The 19,963-nt window shown below is 64.3% G+C and overlaps 1 protein-coding gene across 8 annotated transcripts; it reads left to right on the top strand.

The window, feature by feature from the left end:
- On the top strand, positions 1-17,017 carry USHBP1 (USH1 protein network component harmonin binding protein 1). Of its 8 annotated transcripts, none has more exons than XM_048288096.1 (16): positions 1-47; positions 4,177-4,458; positions 4,601-4,818; positions 4,905-4,999; positions 5,089-5,219; positions 6,135-6,344; positions 6,428-6,700; positions 7,212-7,348; positions 7,435-7,575; positions 8,831-8,913; positions 9,126-9,231; positions 9,313-9,544; positions 11,499-11,696; positions 11,785-11,868; positions 13,015-13,137; positions 15,964-17,017. In XM_048288096.1, the coding sequence occupies exons 2-16, from the start codon at positions 4,450-4,452 to the stop codon at positions 16,282-16,284; spliced, it is 2,361 nt and encodes a 786-aa protein (XP_048144053.1). In that variant the 5' UTR covers positions 1-47; positions 4,177-4,449; the 3' UTR covers positions 16,285-17,017. The 8 variants fall into 8 exon arrangements, with proteins under 8 accessions (XP_048144053.1, XP_048144051.1, XP_048144052.1 ...); XM_048288094.1 differs by having other exon boundaries at positions 8-61; XM_048288095.1 differs by lacking the exon at positions 1-47 and adding an exon at positions 57-93.
- Positions 17,018-19,963: the final 2,946 nt, after the last annotated feature.

Genomic DNA, 19,963 nt, shown 5'->3' with positions numbered 1-19,963 from the left:
GCCGAGGGCAGCGGCCGCAGGCGGAACGTGCCGGAAGGTGCCGGAAGGTGCCGGAGCCTTGGTCAGGGAACCGGGACGGGCTGGGAGCCCAGGGTGGGGATTGGGGTAGAACGGGAACCCCAGGGTGGGACTGGGAGCTGCTGGGAGCCCGGGGGGGAACCGGGGTGGAACGGGAACCCCAGGGTGGGATTGGGGTAGAATGGGGCCCCTGGGATGGGACTGGGAGCTGCTGGGAGCCCGGGGGGGAACCGGGATAGAACGGGAACCCCAGGGTGGGATTGGGGTAGAACGGGAACCCCAGGGTGGGAACTGGGAGCTGCTGGAACCCCAGCGTGGAACCGGGACGGGCTGGGAGCCCGGGGGTGGGACTGGGGTAGAACGGGAACCCCAGGGGTGGGATTGGGGTAGAACGGGACCCTTGGGGTGGGACTGGGAGCTGCTGGGACCCCAGGGTGGAACTGGAGCAGGCTGGGAGCCCAGGGGTGGGACTGGGGTAGAACGGGAACCCCAGGGTGGGATTGGGGTAGAACGGGACCCTTGGGGTGGGACTGGGAGCTGCTGGGACCCCAGGGTGGAACTGGAGCAGGCTGGGAGCCCAGGGGTGGGATTGGGGTAGAACGGGAACCCCAGGGTGGGACTGGGAGCTGCTGGGAGCCCGGGGGGGAACCGGGGTAGAACGGGAACCCCAGGGTGGGATTGGGGTAGAATGGGGCCCTTGGGGTGGGACTGGGAGCTGCTGGGAGCCCGGGGGTGGGAATGGGGTAGAATGGGACCATAGGGATGGGAATGGGGTAGAACGGGAACCCCAGGGTGGGATTGGGGTAGAATGGGGCCCTTGGGGTGGGACTGGGAGCTGCTGGGAGCCCGGGGGTGGGAATGGGGTAGAATGGGACCATAGGGATGGGAATGGGGTAGAACGGGAACCGGGGTGGGATTGGGGTAGAACGGGAACCCCAGGGTGGGACTGGGAGCTGCTGGGAGCATGGGGGGGAACCGGGATAGAACGGGAACCCCAGGGTGGGATTGGGGTAGAACGGGGCCCTTGGGGTGGGATTGGGGTAGAACGGGGCCCTTGGGGTGGGACTGGGAGCTGCTGGAACCCCAGCGTGGAACCGGGACGGGCTGGGAGCCCGGGAGTGGGATTGGGGTAGAATGGGAACCCCAGGGTGGGATTGGGGTAGAACGGGACCCTCGGGGTGGAACTGGGAGCTGCTGGAACCCCAGCGTGGAACCGGGGCGGTCTGGAACCCGGGGGTGGGAATGGGGTAGAACGGGAACCGGGGGTGGGATTGGGGTAGAATGGACCCTCAGTGTGGAATGGGATCCTGGGGATGGAACTGGGATAGAACGGGAGCCTCGGGGTGGGACTGGGAGCTGCTGGAACCCCAGGGTGGAACCGGGACGGGCTGGGAGCCTCGGGGTGGGATTGGGATAGAACGGGAACCCCAGGGTGGGATTGGGGTAGAACGGGAACCCCAGGGTGGGATTGGGGTAGAACGGGATCCTAGAGGTGGGACTGGGAGCTGCTGGGAGCCCGGGGATGGGACTGGGGTAGAACGGGGCCCTCGGGGTGGGATTGGGGTAGAACGGGACCCTCGGGGTGGAACCGGGAGCTGCTGGAACCCCAGCGTGGAACCGGGACGGGCTGGGAGCCTCGGGGTGGGATTGGGATAGAACGGGAACCCCAGGGTGGGATTGGGGTAGAACGGGATCCTAGAGGTGGGACTGGGAGCTGCTGGAACCCCAGCGTGGAACTGGGGCAGGCTGGGAGCCCAGGGGTGGGATTGGGGTAGAACGGGAACCGGGGGTGGGACTGGGGTAGAACGGGAACCCCAGGGTGGGATTGGGGTAGAATGGGGCCCTTGGGGTGGGGACTGGGAGCTGCTGGGAGCCCGGGGGTGGGAATGGGGTAGAATGGGACCATAGGGATGGGAATGGGGTAGAACGGGAACCCCAGGGTGGGATTGGGTAGAACGGGATCCTAGAGGTGGGATTGGGGTAGAACGGGAACCCCAGGGTGGGACTGGAGCTGCTGGGAGCCCGGGGATGGGACTGGGGTAGAACGGGGCCCTCGGGTGGGATTGGGGTAGAATGGGACCCTTGGGGTGGGACTGGGAGCTGCTGGAACCCCAGCGTGGAACCGGGGCGGGCTGGGAGCCCGGGGGTGGGAATGGGGTAGAATGAGAACCCCAGGGTGGGATTGAGGTAGAACGGGACCCTCGGGTGGAACTGGGAGCTGCTGGAACCCCAGGGTGGAACTGGGATGGGCTGGGAGCCCAGGGGTGGGATTGGGTAGAATGGGAACCTCGGGGTGGAACTGGGAGCTGCTGGGAGCCGGGGGTGGAACTGGGATAGAAGAACCCCGGGGAGGGACTGGGATAGAACAGGAACCCGGGGATGGAACTGGGATAGAATGGGAACTCCAGGGTGGAACTGGGATAGAACAGGAACCCGGGGATGGAACTGGGATAGAACTGGGATAGAACGGGAACCCGGGGATGGAACTGGGATAGAATGGGAACTCCAGGGTGGAACTGGGATAGAACAGGAACCCGGGGATTGAACTGGGATAGAATGGGAACTCCAGGGTGGAACTGGGATAGAACAGGAACCCGGGGATGGAACTGGGATAGAATGGGAACCCCGGGGATGGAACTGGGATAGAACTGGGATAGAACAGGAACCCCGGGGACGGAACTGGGATAGAACAGGAACCCGGGGATTGAACTGGGATAGAATGGGAACTCCAGGGACGGAACTGGGATAGAACAGGAACCCCGGGGATGGAACTGGGATAGAACAGGAACCCCGGGGACGGAACTGGGATAGAACAGGAACCCGGGGATTGAACTGGGATAGAACAGGAACCTGGGGATGGAACTGGGATAGAACAGGAACCTGGGGATGGAACTGGGATAGAATGGGAACTCCAGGGTGGAACTGGGATAGAACAGGAACCCGGGGATGGAACTGGGATAGAACTGGGATAGAACGGGAACCGGGGATGGAACTGGGATAGAATGGGAACTCCAGGGTGGAACTGGGATAGAACAGGAACCCGGGGATTGAACTGGGATAGAATGGGAACTCCAGGGTGGAACTGGGATAGAACAGGAACCCGGGGATGAAACTGGATAGAACAGGAACCCCGGGGACGGAACTGGGATAGAATGGGAACTCCAGGGACGGAACTGGGATAGAACAGGAACCCGGGGATTGAACTGGGATAGAATGGGAACTCCAGGGTGGAACTGGGATAGAACAGGAACCCGGGGATTGAACTGGGATAGAATGGGAACCCCGGGGATGGAACTGGGATAGAACAGGAACCCCGGGGACGGAACTGGGATAGAACAGGAACCCCGGGGACGGAACTGGGATAGAACTGGGATAGAACAGGAACCCCGGGGACGGAACTGGGATAGAACAGGAACCCGGGGACGGAACTGGGATAGAACAGGAACCCGGGGATTGAACTGGGATAGAACAGGAACCCCGGGGATGGAACTGGGATAGAACAGGAACCCGGGGACGGAACTGGGATAGAACAGGAACCCCGGGGATGGAACTGGGATAGAATGGGAACTCCAGGGACAGAACTGGGATAGAACAGGAACCCCGGGGACAGAACTGGGATAGAACAGGAACCCGGGGACGGAACTGGGATAGAACAGGAACCCGGGGACGGAACTGGGATAGAACTGGGATAGAACAGGAACCCCGGGGACAGAACTGGGATAGAACAGGAACCCCGGGGACGGAACTGGGATAGAACAGGAACCCGGGGATTGAACTGGGATAGAACAGGAACCCCGGGGACAGAACTGGGATAGAACAGGAACCCGGGGACGGAACTGGGATACAACAGGAACCCGTGGATGGAACTGGGATAGAACAGGAACCCGGGGACGGAACTGGGATAGAACAGGAACCCGGGGACGGAACTGGGATAGAACGGGAACCCGTGGATGGAACTGGGATAGAACAGGAACCCCAGGGTGGAACTGGGATACAACAGGAACTCCGGGGATGGAACTGGGCTGCGCCGGGACTCTCGGTGTGGGACTGGGATGGAATGGGTCCGACTGTGTGGAACTGGGACCTGCTGGGATCCCGGGGGGGAACTGGGATAGAGCGGGACCTTCGGTGTGGAACTGGGACTTGCCCGGACACCAGGGTGGAACCAGGACCTGCTGGAACCCCGGCGCGCAACTGGGACATACTGGGACTCCCGGTTTGGAACCAGGAGGTACCAGGACCTTCGCTGTGGAACTGGGACGTCCTGGGACTTTTTGTGTGGAGCCAGGACGTGTTGGAACCCCCAGCGAGGAACTGGGACGTGCCAGTACCCTCCGAGTGGCACCGGCACCTCTTGGGACCCTCCGAGTGGCACCGGGACGTGCCGAGAGCCGGGCGGGCACAGGGAATTCCAGGCAGGACCATCCCGGCATGGAGAAGGTGAGCGGGCACCGCAGGGCTGACCCCACCCTGATGGCCGTGGGGCTCCTCGCGCTGGGCTCCCGGCTGGAATTCCCGGTCTGGACAGCGGGATGAGGCCGTGGCCGAGCGGGCTGGTGGCCAGAGCTCATCCTTATCCCAGGAAAGCCCGGCGGGTGCCACCCGCTGTGACCCCGCTGCTGGCCAGGGCACGGACACCGCGCCCCGGTCCCCATGGGAGGAGGAGAGGGATGAGGATGATGATGAGGATGATGATGACGAGGACGTGGCAGGTGACGGCGAGCACATCCTGCGCTACAAGCTGGGGCTACTAGCCGCGGTGACCCGGCCACAACAGCGGCCACAGCACCGCCCCGCCAGGTACCGGCACCGGCACCGCCCCCGGCGACACCGCGGGGACACCGCGACGGTGCCACCCCCTCACTCCGCCCTTCGTCACCCCACAGCGACCACGAGCACGGCTGCCAGGCCACCGCCGCGGTCCCCGCTGTCCCCGCTGCCAGCTCAGCCCCGCGACACCGCGGTGGCACCGGGCAGGACGGTGAGCGCTGCGTTCCGCCCGTGCCGCCGGCCCGCGGGTGCCGTTCCGTGCTGTGCCAGCGCGGATCCCGGCCCTGGCCCTGTCCCCAGAGCGCAGCCCGGATCTCTTCGAGGACCTCCAGCACGCCGTGAGCTCCCTGGAACGCGCCGTGTTCTCCCGGCACCGGCAGCCGCCGGCAGCGTGGCCACTGCCCGGCGAGGCTTGGCACCGAGTGGTCAAGGTGAGCCTGGAGGGGCTCAGGGGGTCCCGGTGTGGTTGTGACCCCAAAATTGGGGGGCGATCCTGGCATGGCTGTGACCCCAAAACTGGGGGGCTCCCGGTGTGGTTGTGACCCCAAAACTGGGGGGCGATCCTGGCGTGGCTGTGACCCCAAAACCCGGGGACTCCCGGTGTGGTTGTGACCCCCAAACCGGGGGACTCCCGGTGTGGTTGTGACCCCAAAACTGGGGGGCGATCCTGGCATGGCTGTGACCCCAAAACTGGGGGGCTCCCGGTGTGGTTGTGACCCCAAAACTGGGGGGCGATCCTGGCATGGCTGTGACCCCAAAACTGGGGGGCTCCCGGTGTGGTTGTGACCCCAAAACTGGGGGGCGATCCTGGCATGGCTGTGACCCCAAAACCGGGGGACTCCCGGTGTGGTTGTGACCCCAAAACTGGGGGGTTCAGGGGCGATCCCGACATGGTTGTGACCCCAAAACCGGGGACTCCCAGTGTGGCTGTGACCCCAAAACTGGGGGGCGATCCTGGCATGGCTGTGACCCCAAAACCCGGGGACTCCCGGTGTGGCTGTGACCCCAGAACCCGGGGACCTCTGGTGTGGCTGTGACCCCAAAACTGGGGGGCGATCCCAGCATGGCTGTGACTCCAAAACCGGGTGATCCCGCTGTGGCTGTGACCCCAAAACCCGGCGATCCTGGCACGGCTGTGACCCCAAAACCGGGGAGTGATCCTGGCACGGCTGTGACCCCAAAACCGGGGCGATCCTGGCACGGCTGTGACCCCAAAACCCGGGGACTCCCAGCATGGCTATGACCCCAAAACCGGGGGGCTCCCGGTGTGGCTGTGACCCCAAAACCACCCCCGCAGTGCCCACAGCGAGCAGATGGGCACTGCCCGACCAGCCTGCTATTCCCAGAGCCTGGACGAGCTGAGCCGGACACCGGGCTGGGCCCGCCGGTGGTGGCCGGAGGTGGCGGCGGGTCAGGGGCTACCGGCGGAGGTGGCGACAGAGGCGGCGAGGAACGCGAGCCTGCGGGCGGCCCTGGGGCACCGGGACGAGGAGCTGGGCCAGGCCACGGCCGCGCTGCGAGCGCTGCGGGGCGACCGGGACCGCCTGCAGGGCAAGGTGGGTGAGGGAGGGGGACACCGGGTGCCACCTCCGGGGTGCCAGCAGAGCGGCCCCGGTGCTGAACGCGGTGTCCGGTTCAGGTGCGGGACCTGCGGGAGGCTCTGGCCAGGCTGGAGGAGCCGGGGGAGTCTGGCGGTGACACCCCCGGCATCGGTGGCACCCCCGGCATCGGTGACATCCCCGGGGTCGGTGGCACCCCCGGGATCGGTGGCACCCCCGGCATCGGTGACACCCCCGGCATCGGTGACACCCCCGGGATCCGTGACACCCCCGGGATCCGTGACACCCCCGGGATCCGTGACAGCCCCGGGATCGGTGGCACCCCCGGGCTCAGCAGCCCCTCGGGGCACCGGGTGAGTGCGGGGCTGGGGCACGGGGGTTTTTGGGGGATCCTGCCCTGGCACGGGGCTCTGGGTGTGCCCTCTGCAGGATGTGACCCGCGGGGACGACGATGCTCGGCCCCACGGGATAAAACCCCACGGGATAAAACCCCACGGGACGTAGCCCCACGGGATAAAACCCCACGGAATGCAGCCCCACGGGATAAAACCCCACGGAATGCAGCCCCAAGGGATAAAATCCCACGGGATAAAACCCCACGGGATAAAACCCCACGGGACGTAGCCCCACGGGATAAAACCCCACGGAATGCAGCCCCAAGGGATAAAACCCCACGGGATAAAACCCCAAGGGATAAAACCCCACGGGATAAAACCCCACGGGATGCAGCCCCACGGGATAAAACCCCACGGGATAAAACCCCACGGAATGCAGCCCCAAGGGATAAAATCCCACGGGATGCAGCCCCTCGGGATAAAACCCCACGGGATGCAGCCTCACGGCTCTGAACCCCACGGGACGCAGCCCCACGGGATAAAACCCCACGGGATGCAGCCCCTCGATGTCCAACCGCTCGGGACCCAGCCCCACACCGCGCTGTCCCCACAAGCCTCGGCGGGAGGCAGCCGGGAGCAGGAGGAGCGGGTGCAGCAGCTGGAGGGGTGAGTCCCCCCCACACCCCCCGTGCCCTCTCCGGTGGGGAAACTGAGGCACGGCGGCGGTGACGGCGGGGTTGGGCGGGCCGCAGGTGCCTGGCGCGGCTGCAGGAGCAGAACCGGGAGCTGGCGGCCGCGTTCGGCGAGTGCAAGGGCGAGGCGGAGCGGCTGAGCATGGAGCTGGGACAGCGCGAGTCCCGCTGCACCGCCCTGCGCCTGGCGCTGCGCTGCAGGTGGGACCGGGAGGGGACGGGGATGGGGATGGGGAGGGGATGGGGATGGGGAGGGGATGGGGAGAGGATGGGACAGGGAGGGGATGGGGATGGGGAGGGGATGGGGAGGGGATGGGGATGGGGATGGGGATGGGGATGGGGATGGGGATGGGGATGGGGATGGGGGAGGGGATGGGGATGGGGATGGGGAGGGGACAGGGAGGGGATGGGGATGGGGACGGGGATGGGGAGGGGAGGGGATGGGGAGGGCACAGGGAGGGGATGGGATGGGATGGGACAGGGAGGGCACAGGGAGGGGATGGGGAGAGGATGAGGACAGGGATGGGGAGAGGGAGGGGATGGGGAGGGGATGGGGCACGGAGGGGATGGGGACAGGGAGGGGATGGGGATGGGATGGGGACAGGGATGGGACGGATCGGGATGGCGACAGGAAGGGGACAGGTGGGGACAGGGAGGGGACAGGGATGGGATGGGAACAGGGAGAGGATGAGGATGGGGGCAGGGATGGGGACAGGGAGGGGATGGGGGCAGGGATGGGGACAGGGAGGGGATGGGGGCAGGGATGGGGACAGGGAGGGGACAGAGATGGGGACAGGGAGGGGATGGGACCAGGGAGGGGATGGGGACAGGAATGGGATGGGGATGGGGTGGGGATGGGGACAGGTGTGGGACAGGGAGGGGATGGGGACGGGGATGGGACGGATCGGGATGGCGACATGAAGGGGACAGGGAGGGGACGGGGAGGGGATGGGACAGGGAGAGGACAGGGACAAGGAGGGGATGGGGACGGGGAGGGGACAGGGAGGGGATGGAGACAAGGATGGGGACAGTCTCCCTGAGACCCTTGGGATGGGGACAGGATGGGGACAGGATGGGGACAGGGATGGGGACAGTCCCCCCTGAGCCCCTCGGGATAGGAATGGGGACAGGGATGGGGACAGAGATGGGGACAGTCCCCCCTGAGCCCCTCGGGACAGGAATGGGGACAGGGATGGGGACAGGGATGGGGACAAGGATGGGGACAGGGATGGGGACAGAGACGGGGACAGGGATGGGGACAGAGATGGGGACAGTCCCCCCTGAGCCCCTCGGGACAGGAATGGGGACAGGGATGGGGACAGAGATGGGGACAGTCCCCCCTGAGCCCCTCGGGACAGGAATGGGGACAGGGATGGGGACAGAGATGGGGACAGAGACGGGGACAGGGATGGGGACAGAGATGGGGACAGTCCCCCCTGAGCCCCCCGTCCCCCAGCGAGCGCTGCGGGGGGGCCTACGCCGCCCTCCTGGAGCTGGTGCGGGCAAAGGGGACACCGGAGGAGGACGGCACCCGTGGGGGTGAGTGACACTGGGGGAGGGGCACGGCGGGACTGGGGGGGGACTGGGGGATACTGGGAGTGCTGGGGAGGATGCTGGGAGGGCACTGGGGGATACTGGGGAATGCGGGGGGGGGATGCAGGGAGGGCGTGGAGACCCCAATGCCCCGCACGGCCCCTGCGGCCACCGCTGGGCAGGGGGACACCCCCGCACCGTGCCCGCCCCGTGCCCAGGAACAGCGACGGAGCCGAGCCCGGGCCACGCACCGGGACCCGGCCCCGCCACACCGGAGCCACCGGAGCCGGACAAGCGGGGGGACAGCGCGGACAGCGCACACAGGTACCGGGGCTCGCTGGGTCCCCTCCCTGAGCCACCCCCGGGGTACCCCCGTGCCCACCGCGCCCCGTGCCCACCCCGCAGCTGCCGGGGCATGGAGGAGGGAGCGCTGCGGGAACACATCCGGCGGCTCCGCGCCGAGCAGGCGGTGGTGGAGGGGTCCCTGCTGGACACCCCCGAACCCGCCGGGCCCCCCCGGGGTCGGGACCCCCGAGCTCGGGCGGAGCGGGCGCTGCGGGACGCGCGGGCGCTGCTGCTGCCCGGCTGGAGGCGGCCCGAGAAGGCGGAGCTGCTGCGGGAGCTGGTGGTGCTCAAGGTGGGATTGGGATCCCGCCCTGGATCCTGCCCTGGATCCCGCCCTGGGTCCTGCCCCGGATCCCGCCCTGGGTCCTGCCCTGGATCCTGCCCTGGGCCGCTCCCCGGATCCTTCCCTGGATCCTGCCCTGGATCCCGCCCTGAATCCCGCCCTGAATCCCGCCCTGGGTCCTTCCCTGGGTCCTTCCTTGGATCCTGCTCTGGATCCCTCCCTGGGTCCTTCCCTGGATCCCTCCCTGGATCCCGCCCTGGGTCCTTCCCTGGATCCTTCCCTGGATCCTTCCCTGGATCCTGCTCTGGATCCCGCCCTGGGTCCTTCCCTGGATCCTTCCCTGGATCCCTCCCTGGATCCCTCCCTGGATCCCTCCCTGGGTCCTTCCCTGGATCCTTCCCTGGATCCTTCCTTGGATCCCTCCCTGGGTCCTTCCCTGGATCCTTCCCTGGATCCCGCCCTGGGTCCTTCCCTGGATCCCTCCCTGGATCCCTCCCTGGGTCCTTCCCTGGATCCTTCCCTGGATCCTTCCTTGGATCCCTCCCTGGGTCCTTCCCTGGATCCCTCCCTGGATCCCGCCCTGGGTTGTTCCCTGGATCCTTCCCTGGATCCTTCCTTGGATCCCTCCCTGGGTCCTTCCCTGGATCCCTCCCTGGATCCCGCCCTGGGTCCTTCCCATGGTCCTTCCCTGGATCCTTCCTTTGATCCCTCCCTGCGTCCTTCCCTGAATCCCCCCTGAATCCCTCCCTGAATCCCTCCCTGAATCCCTCCCTGGATCCCTCCCTGGATCCCCCCCTGAATCCCTCCCTGGCTCCCCCCTGAATCCCTCCCTGGCTCCCCCCTGGATCCCTCCTGAATCCCTCCCTGGCTCCCCCCTGGCTCCCTCCTGAATCCCTCCCTGAATCCCTCCCTGAATCCCTCCCTGGCTCCCTCCTGGATCCCTCCTGGCTCCCCCCTGGCTCCCTCCCTGAATCCCTCCCTGAATCCCTCCCTGGCTCCCTCCTGGATCCCTCCTGGCTCCCCCCTGGCTCCCTCCTGAATCCCTCCCTGAATCCCTCCCTGAATCCCTCCCTGGCTCCCCCCTGAATCCCTCCCTGGATCCCTCCTGGCTCCCCCCTGGCTCCCCCCTGAATCCCTCCCTGGCTCCCCCCTGGATCCCTCCCTGGCTCCCTCCTGGCTCCCTCCCTGGATCCCTCCTGGATCCCTCCCTGGCTCCCTCCCTGGCTCCCCCCTGGATCCCTCCTGGCTCCCCCCTGGCTCCCTCCCTGAATCCCTCCCTGGCTCCCCCCTGGATCCCTCCCTGGCTCCCTCCTGGCTCCCCCCCTGAATCCCTCCCTGGCTCCCTCCCTGGCTCCCTCCTGGATCCCTCCTGGCTCCCCCCTGGCTCCCTCCCTGGCTCCCTCCCTGGCTCCCCCCTGGATCCCTCCCTGGCTCCCTCCTGGCTCCCCCCCTGAATCCCTCCCTGGCTCCCTCCCTGGCTCCCCCCTGGATCCCTCCCTGGCTCCCTCCTGGCTCCCCCCCTGAATCCCTCCCTGGCTCCCTCCCTGGCTCCCCCCTGGATCCCTCCTGGCTCCCCCCTGGCTCCCTCCCTGAATCCCTCCCTGGCTCCCCCCTGGATCCCTCCCTGGCTCCCTCCTGGCTCCCCCCCTGAATCCCTCCCTGGCTCCCTCCCTGGCTCCTCCCTGGATCCCTCCCTGGCTCCCTCCTGGCTCCCCCCCTGAATCCCTCCCTGGCTCCCTCCCTGGCTCCCTCCTGGATCCCTCCTGGCTCCCCCCTGGCTCCCTCCCTGAATCCCTCCCTGGCTCCCCCCTGGCTCCCTCCCTGAATCCCTCCCTGGCTCCCCCCTGGCTCCCTCCCTGAATCCCTCCCTGGCTCCCCCCTGGATCCCTCCTGGCTCCCCCCTGGCTCCCCCCGGCCGTGCCTCAGTTTCCCCGGCCCACGGTGATGCCCCCGCGGTGCCCAGGAGGCTCTGGCCGAGCTGCGGACGCGGCTGCAGTTGGCGCAGTGGGAGAAGCGGGCCCTGGACCTGCTGGTGGCCGCGCAGGGACCCCAGGAAGCCGCCCTGCGCCTGGTGCTCCAGCACCGGCAGCGGGAGCGGGATCGGGATCGGGATCGGGATGAGCCCTCCAGCAGCTCCAGCAGCTCCAGCAGCTCCGAGGAGGTAGGGATGGCTCCCATGGGACATTCCCCGGGATTTGGGGGTTCCCGAGGGGTGGGAGACACCCCCAAAATCTCTGTGGGGTGCCCAGATCGGCCGGGGGGGCAGCGATGGCTCCACGGAACCCTCCGGATGTGGAGAGAACCAGGGAGGAGCTGCTCCGGATCCGGGCCAGGTGAGGGCTGGGAATGGTGTGGGGTTGGGAATTCTGTGGGGCTGGGAATTCTGTGGGATTGGGAATTCTGTGGGGCTGGGAATGGTGTGGGATTGGGAGTTCTGTGGGGCTGGGAATTCTGTGGGATTGGGAATTCTGTGGGGCTGGGAATGGTGTGGGATCGGGAATGGTGTGGGATTGGGAATTCTGTGGGGTTGGGAATGGTGTGGGATCGGGAATGGTGTGGGATTGGGAATTCTGTGGGGTTGGGAATGGTGTGGGATTGGGAATGGTGTGGGGTTGGGAATGGTGTGGGGCTGGGAATGGTGTGGGATTGGGAATTCTGTGGGGTTGGGAATTCTGTGGGACTGGAATGGTGTGGGATTGGGAATGGTGTGGGGCTGGGAATTCTGTGGGGCTGGGAATGGTGTGGGATCGGGAATGGTGTGGGGTTGGGAATGGTGTGGGATCGGGAATGGTGTGGGATTGGGAGTTCTGTGGGATCGGGAATGGTGTGGGATCGGGAATGGTGTGGGATTGGGAATGGTGTGGGGTTGGGAATGGTGTGGGGATGGTAATGGTGTGGGGTTGGGAATTCTCTGGGATTGGGAATGGTGTGGGGTTGGGAATTCTGTGGGACTGGAATGGTGTGGGATTGGGAATGGTGTGGGGTTGGGAATTTTCTGGGATTGGGAATGGTGTGGGGTTGGGAATGGTGTGGGGATGGTAATGGTGTGGGGATGGTAATGGTGTGGGACTGGGAATTCTCTGGGATTGGGAATGGTGTGGGGTTGGGAATGGTGTGGGATTGGGAATTCTCTGGGATCGGGAATGATGTGGGATTGGGAATGGTGTGGGGTCGGAAATTCTCTGGGATTGGGAACGGTGTGGGGCTGGGAATGGTGCGGGATTGGGAATTCTCTGGGATTGGGAATGGTGTGGGGCCGGGAATGGTGCGGGGCCGGGCATGGCACGGTGGTGGCCCGCGGTGGTCCCGGTGGCCCGCGGTGGCCCCGGTGGCCCGCGGTGGCCCTGGTGACCCGCGGTGGCCCCGGTGGCCCGCGGTGGCCCCGGTGGCCCGCGGTGGCCCCGGTGGCCCGCAGTGGCCCTGGTGACCCGCGGTGGCCCCGGTGACCCGCGGTGGCCCCGGTGGCCCGCTGTGGCCAGGACGGAGCAGCTGCGGCGCCGGGCGCAGGATCTGGCGCTGGCCCTGGAGCGGGGCAGCGCTGCCAGCCGGGCCCAGCAGGCGCAGAGCGGCGCGGCCGCCGCGGAGCTCTGCCAGGCGCACCGGTGGGCACGGGGGGCCCGCGGGGTGGGCGGCGGGGTCCCCTGGGTCCCCTTGGGTGCCATGGGTGCCCCGTGTCCCTTGGATCCCATGGATATCCTGTGCCCTCTGTGCCCTGGGTCCCTTGGATCGGGTGGGTGCCCTGGATCCCTCGGATATCCCACATTCCCTGGGTCCCCTGGGTCCCCTGGATCCCCTGGGTGCTCTGGGTCCCCTGGATCCCCTGGATCCCCTGGGTCCCCTGGGTGCTCTGGGTCCCCTGGGTGCTCTGGGTCCCTTGGATCGTGTGGGTGCCCTGGATCCCTCGGATATCCCACATTCCCTGGGTCCCCTGGGTGCTCTGGGTGCTCTGGGTCCCCTGGATCCCCTGGGTGCTCTGGGTCCCCTGGGTCCCCTGTGTCCCCTGGGTGCTCTGGGTCCTCTGGATCCCCTGGGTCCCCTGGATCCCCTGGGTGCTCTGGGTCCCCTGGGTCCCCTGTGTCCCCTGGGTGCTCTGGGTCCTCTGGATCCCCTGGGTGCTCTGGGTCCCCTGGGTCCCCTGGGTGCTCTGGGTCCCTTGGATCGTGTGGGTGCCCTGGATCCTTTGGATATCCCACATTCCCTGTGTCCCCTGTGTCCCCTGGGTGCTCTGGGTCCCCTGGGTGCTCTGGGTCCCCTGGATCCCCTGGATCCCCTGGATCCCCTGGGTGCTCTGGGTCCCCTGGGTGCTCTGGGTCCCCTGGATCCCCTGGATCCCCTGGATCCCCTGGGTCCCCTGGGTGCTCTGGGTCCCCTGGGTGCTCTGGGTCCCTTGGATCGTGTGGGTGCCCTGGATCCCTCGGATATCCCACATTCCCTGGGTCCCCTGGGTGCTCTGGGTGCTCTGGGTCCCCTGGGTCCCCTGTGTCCCCTGGGTGCTCTGGGTCCTCTGGATCCCCTGGGTGCTCTGGATCCCCTGGGTGCTCTGGATCCCCTGGGTGCTCTGGGTCCCCTGGGTCCCCTGGGTGCTCTGGGTCCCTTGGATCGTGTGGGTGCCCTGGATCCTTTGGATATCCCACATTCCCTGTGTCCCCTGTGTCCCCTGGGTGCTCTGGGTCCCCTGGATCCCCTGGGTGCTGTGGGTCCCCTGTGTCCCCTGTGTCCCCTGGGTGCTCTGGGTCCCCTGAGTGCGCTGGGTCCCCTGCAGATCCGATGTCCCGTGTGTCACCCGGATGCTCTGGGTCTCCTCAGTCCCCTGACTCCCCTCCATCCCCTGACTCCCTAAATCCCCAAATTCCTAGATCCCTGAATCCCCCGACTCCCTAAATCCTTAAATCCCTGAACCCCCGGCTCCCCCGGCTCCCTAAATCCCTGAATTCCTGAATCCCCCGACTCCCCAGATCCCTGAATCCCTGGCTCCCCCGGGTCCCCCGACTCCCTAAATCCCTGAATCCCCCGACTCCCTGAATCCCCGAATCCCCGTGTCCCCCGCAGCTCCCTAAACCCCTGAATCCCTAAATCCCCGACTCCCTGAATCCCTGAATCCCTAAATCCCCGACTCCCTGAATCCCATGATCCCTGAATCCTTGTGTCCCCCACAGCTCCCTTAATCCCCGACTCCCTGAATCCCATGATCCCTGAACCCCTGGATCCCCCGACTCCCCAGATCCCTAAATCCTTGAATCCCATGATCCCTGAATCCCTAGACCCCTGAATCCCTAAATCCCTGAACCCCATGATCCCTGAATCCCCGACTCCCTAAATCCCCGAATCCCATGACCCCTGAACCCCCGCATCCCGCCGTGTCCCCCGCAGCTCCCTAAACCCCTAAATCCCCGACTCCCCGACTCCCTAAATCCCTGAATCCCATGATCCCTGATCCCCCGCATCCCCGCCGTGTCCCCCGCAGCTCCCTGAATCCCTGAATCCCTAAATCCCTGAACCCCCGACTCCCTAAATCCCCGACTCCCTAAACCCCTGAATCCCCGACCCCCCGAATCCCTAAATCCCCGACTCCCCGAATCCTATGATCCCCGAATCCCATGACCCCTGAACCCCCGCATCCCCCCGTGTCCCCGCAGCTCCCTAAACCCCCGAATCCCTAAATCCCCGACTCCCTAAATCCCTGAATCCCCGACTCCCCGAATCCCGGACCCCCTGAATCCCATGATCCCTGAACTCCCGCATCCCCCCGTGTCCCCTGCAGCTCCCTAAACCCCCGAATCCCTGAATCCCTGAATCCCCGACTCCCTAAATCCCCGAATCCCTGAATCCCATGATCCCTGAACTCCCGCATCCCCCCGTGTCCCCTGCAGCTCCCTAAACCCCCGAATCCCTGAATCCCTGAATCCCCGACTCCCTAAATCCCCGAATCCCTGAATCCCATGATCCCTGAACTCCCGCATCCCCCCGTGTCCCCTGCAGCTCCCTAAACCCCCGAATCCCTGAATCCCTGAATCCCCGACTCCCTAAATCCCTGAATCCCTGAATCCCCGAATCCCATGATCCCTGAATCCCATGATCCCTGAACCCCCGCATCCCCCCGTGTCCCCGCAGCTCCTTAAATCCCATGATCCCTGAATCCCCGACTCCCTAAATCCCCGACTCCCTAAACCCCTGAATCCCTGAATCCCCGACTCCCCGAATCCCATGATCCCTGAACCCCCGCATCCCGCCGTGTCCCCGCAGCTCCCTAAACCCCCGAATCCCCGAATCTTTGAATCTCTGAATCCCCGAATCCCTGAATCCCTGAACTCCCGCATCCCCCCGTGTCCCCGCAGCTCCCTAAACCCCCGAATCCCCGAATCCTTGAATCTCTGAATCCCCAAATCCCCGGATCCCTGATCCCCCCGCCTCCCGCCGTGTCCCCGCAGCTCCCTGGCCCTGGCGCACCGCGGGGCCCGGCGCAGGCAGGCGGAGCAGCTGCGGCGCCTGGAGGCGCAGGCGGGAGCGCTGCGGAGGCAGCACGGCCGGAGGGAGCAGGCGCTGGCCCGCAAACTGCGCGGCCTCCAGCAGGGCGGCGAGACCTGCATCTAGACACCCCAAAAACTTCCTGGAGAAGGCCGGGAAGATCCCCGGAGAACCCACAAAAACACCTGGAGAAGCCCAGGAAAAAAAACCCCACCACGGAGGACACACAAAAACTCCCTGGGGAATGCATAAAAATTCCTGGAGAACGCAATAAAACCCCCTGAGAACTCAAAAAATCCCAGGAGAACTCAAAAAACTCCTGAAGAACCCACAAAAATTCTTGGAGGCCCCAGAAAAACTGCTGGAGACCCCACAAAAAACCGCTGGAGACCCCAAAAATCCCCAGGAGACCCCCCAAAAACCCCTGCATATCCCTCAAAAACCGCTGGAGACCCCACGAAACCCCCTGCAGAACCCAAAAAAACCCCAGGACACCCCCCAAAAACCGCTGGAGAACCTCCAAAAACCGCTGGAGACCCCCCAAAACCCCCCAGGAGACCCCCCAAAAACCGCTGGAGACCCCCAAAAACCGCTGGAGACACCACAAAAACTGCTGGAGACCTCACAAAACCCCTGCAGAACCCCCAAAAACAGCTGGAGACCCCCTAAAAACCCTGCAGAACCCACAAAAACCACTGGAGAACCCGCAAAAACCCCAGAAGAGCCCCCAAAAACCGCTGGAAAAACCCCAAAAACCCCAGAAGAGCCCCCCAAAAACCACTGGAGACCCCACAAAACCCAAGGAGACCCCCCAAAAACCGCTGGAGACCCCACAAAACCGCTGGAAAACCCCCAAAAACCACAGAAGACCCCCGCAAAACTCCAGAAGAACCCCCAAAACCCTGGAAGACCCCCCCCCCCCCAAACCCCCAGGAGAACCCCCAAACCCTCCCAGCAAAGCACGGCGTGCCCGCTTTAACCCCAAATAACAACCCCGTGGCTCAGCCCCGCCGCTTTTGGGGTCGTTTGGTTTTTGGGGCTCGGGGGCTCAGCTCCGGGACCCCCGGCTGGGTTTGTCCCCAGCGGGGTTGGGGACAAAGGCCGGGTCCCCCTCCCAGCGGTGTCTCCGCGCAGCTGACGCCGCTCGGGTGCCGCCGGCGCCGGATCAGAGGTGATGGCGGCAGCCGTTGGCACCTCCGTGCCCGGCAGGGACGGGAGCGGCGAGCGCCGGGCCGGGAGAATCGGCGGGGATCGGGAAAAGGAGGGATCTGCGCGAGCCCGTCCAGCCTGGAATGATGGATGGGGGATAATGGGGGCGGGGGCGGGGGGTTGGGGGATGGGGAAACTGAGGCACGGAGCGGGGGATGGGATGGGGTGGGATTGATGGGATTGATGGGATGGGATGGGATGGGATGGGTGGGATGGGGTGGGATTTATGGGATTTGTGGGATTTATGGGATGGGATAGGATGGGATGGGATTTATGGGATTCATGGGATTTATGGGATGGGATGGGATGGGACGGGACGGGACGGGACGGGACGGGATAGGATGGGATGGGATGGGATGGGATGGGATGGGATGGGATGGGATGGGATGGGATGGGATGGGACGGGACGGGACGGGACGGGATAGGATGGGATGGGATGGGATGGGATGGGATGGGATGGGATGGGATGGGATGGGATGGGATGGGATGGGACGGGATGGGATGGGGTAGGATGGGGTGGATTGGATGGGATGGATGGGATGGGATTTATGGGATTTATGGGATGGAATGGGATTTATGGGATTTATGGGGGCTGGATTTCCCCTGGAGGGATTCCAGAGAAGAGTTCAAGGCTCCAGGGATCAGCATCTGGAATTCTGGCGGTGGACAGGGCTGGGAGACAGAGACGGGGGTGCGGGGATTTGGGATGTGGGGATTTGGGAGTGCAGGGATTTGGGGATGTGGAGCTGTGGGATGCAGGGATTTGGGAATTTGGGGATGCAGGGATTGCCGGGATGTGGGGATGCAGGGATCACGGGATTCGGGAATTCGGGGATTTGGGGATGCAGAGCTGTGGGGATGCAGGGATGCAAATGAGCAGGGATGTGGGGATGTGGGAACGCAGGATTCAGGGATTTGGGGATGCAGGGATATGGGGATGTGATTTTCCAGGGCTATGGGGATGCAGGACGCAGGGCTGTGGGGATAACTCAGGATTCAGGGATACAGGGATAATTCAGGATTCAGGGATACAGGGATAACTCGGGATTCAGGGCTGTGGGGATAATTCAGGATTCAGGAATACAGGGATAATTCAGGATTCAGGGATACAGGGATAACTCGGGATTCAGGGCTGTGGGGATAATTCAGGATTCAGGAATACAGGGATAACTCAGGATTCAGGGCTGTGGGGATAATTCAGGATTCAGGGATACAGGGATAACTCAGGATTCAGGGATACAGGGATAATTCAGGATTCAGGGCTGTGGGGATAATTCAGGATTCAGGGATACAGGGATAACTCAGGATTCAGGGATACAGGGATAATTCAGGATTCAGGGCTGTGGGGATAATTCAGGATTCAGGAATACAGGGATAACTCAGGATTCAGGGATACAGGGATAATTCAGGATTCAGGGCTGTGGGGATAACTCAGGATTCAGGAATACAGGGATAACTCAGGATTCAGGGATACAGGGATAACTCGGGATTCAGGGCTGTGGGGATAATTCAGGATTCAGGGATACAGGGATAATTCAGGATTCAGGGATACAGGGATAATTCAGGATTCAGGGCTGTGGGGTAACTCAGGATTCAGGAATACAGGGATAATTCAGGATTCAGGAATACAGGGATAACTCGGGATGCAGGGCTGTGGGGATAATTCAGGATTCAGGGATACAGGGATAATTCAGGATTCAAGGATACAGGGATAACTCAGGATTCAGGGATACAGGGATAATTCAGGATGCAGGGCTGTGGGGATAATTCGGGACTCAGGGCTGTGGGGATAATTCAGGACTCAGGAATACAGGGATAATTCAGGATTCAGGGATACAGGGATAATTCAGGATGCAGGGCTGTGGGGATAACTCAGGACTCAGGGATACAGGGATAACTCAGGACTCAGGGCTGTGGGGATAACTCAGGATTCAGGGATACAGGGATAATTCAGGATGCAGGGCTGTGGGGATAATTCGGGACTCAGGAATACAGGGATAACTCAGGATTCAGGGATACAGGGATAATTCAGGATTCAGGGCTGTGGGGATAATTCAGGATTCAGGGCTGTGGGGATAATTCAGGACTCAGGAATACAGGGATAATTCAGGATTCAGGGATACAGGGATAATTCAGGATGCAGGGCTGTGGGGATAACTCAGGACTCAGGGATACAGGGATAACTCAGGACTCAGGGCTGTGGGGATAACTCAGGATTCAGGGATACAGGGATAATTCCCGATTCAGGGCTGTGGGGATAATTCAGGATTCAGGGATACAGGGATAACTCGGGATACAGGGATAACTCAGGATTCAGGAATACAGGGATAATTCAGGACTCAGGGCTGTGGGGATAATTCAGGATTCAGGGATACAGGGATAATTCAGGATTCAGGGATACAGGGATAACTCGGGATACAGGGATAATTCAGGATTCAGGGCCGCAGAGCTGTGGGAATTCAAGCAACCAGCTCCTCCCCGCCCCCTCTCCAGGATCCTCCGAATCGGGGTCACCTCCCCGCGCCCGCCCCCGCCGGGGCCGCATCAAAGCCGGGCCCTGCCCGGGGCAGCCGCGCTGGCACCGAGCGGCGGCGGCGGCGATGCCACCCGCGGCCACCGGGGCCACTCCGCTCGTCCCCCGGTGGCCGGAAGGGGTTGGGGGGGGGGGGGGATCCCGGGGGTGGTGGCGGTGGCGTGGAGGGGCTGACCCGAGGGTTGAAGGTCAGGGCTCGGCTCCCGGAGCCCTTTTGAGAT

Source organism: Corvus hawaiiensis, chromosome 28 (genome assembly GCF_020740725.1).
Source record: "Corvus hawaiiensis isolate bCorHaw1 chromosome 28, bCorHaw1.pri.cur, whole genome shotgun sequence".
Taxonomy (NCBI): domain Eukaryota; kingdom Metazoa; phylum Chordata; class Aves; order Passeriformes; family Corvidae; genus Corvus; species Corvus hawaiiensis.
The sequence above is the reverse complement of the archived record's forward strand: the minus strand, read 5'-3'. Positions and strand labels throughout refer to the sequence as shown.

Coding starts and splice junctions, on each gene's coding strand:
- USHBP1 (XM_048288090.1), top strand. CDS start 4,030: ATGGAACTGGGCTGCGCCGGGACTCTCGGTGTGGGACTGGGATGGAAT. Junction 5,000..5,088: donor CGGTGGCACCGGGCAGGACG/GTGAGCGCTGCG, acceptor CCCTGTCCCCAG/AGCGCAGCCCGGATCTCTTC. Junction 9,545..11,498: donor GGGAGCTGGTGGTGCTCAAG/GTGGGATTGGGA, acceptor CGCGGTGCCCAG/GAGGCTCTGGCCGAGCTGCG.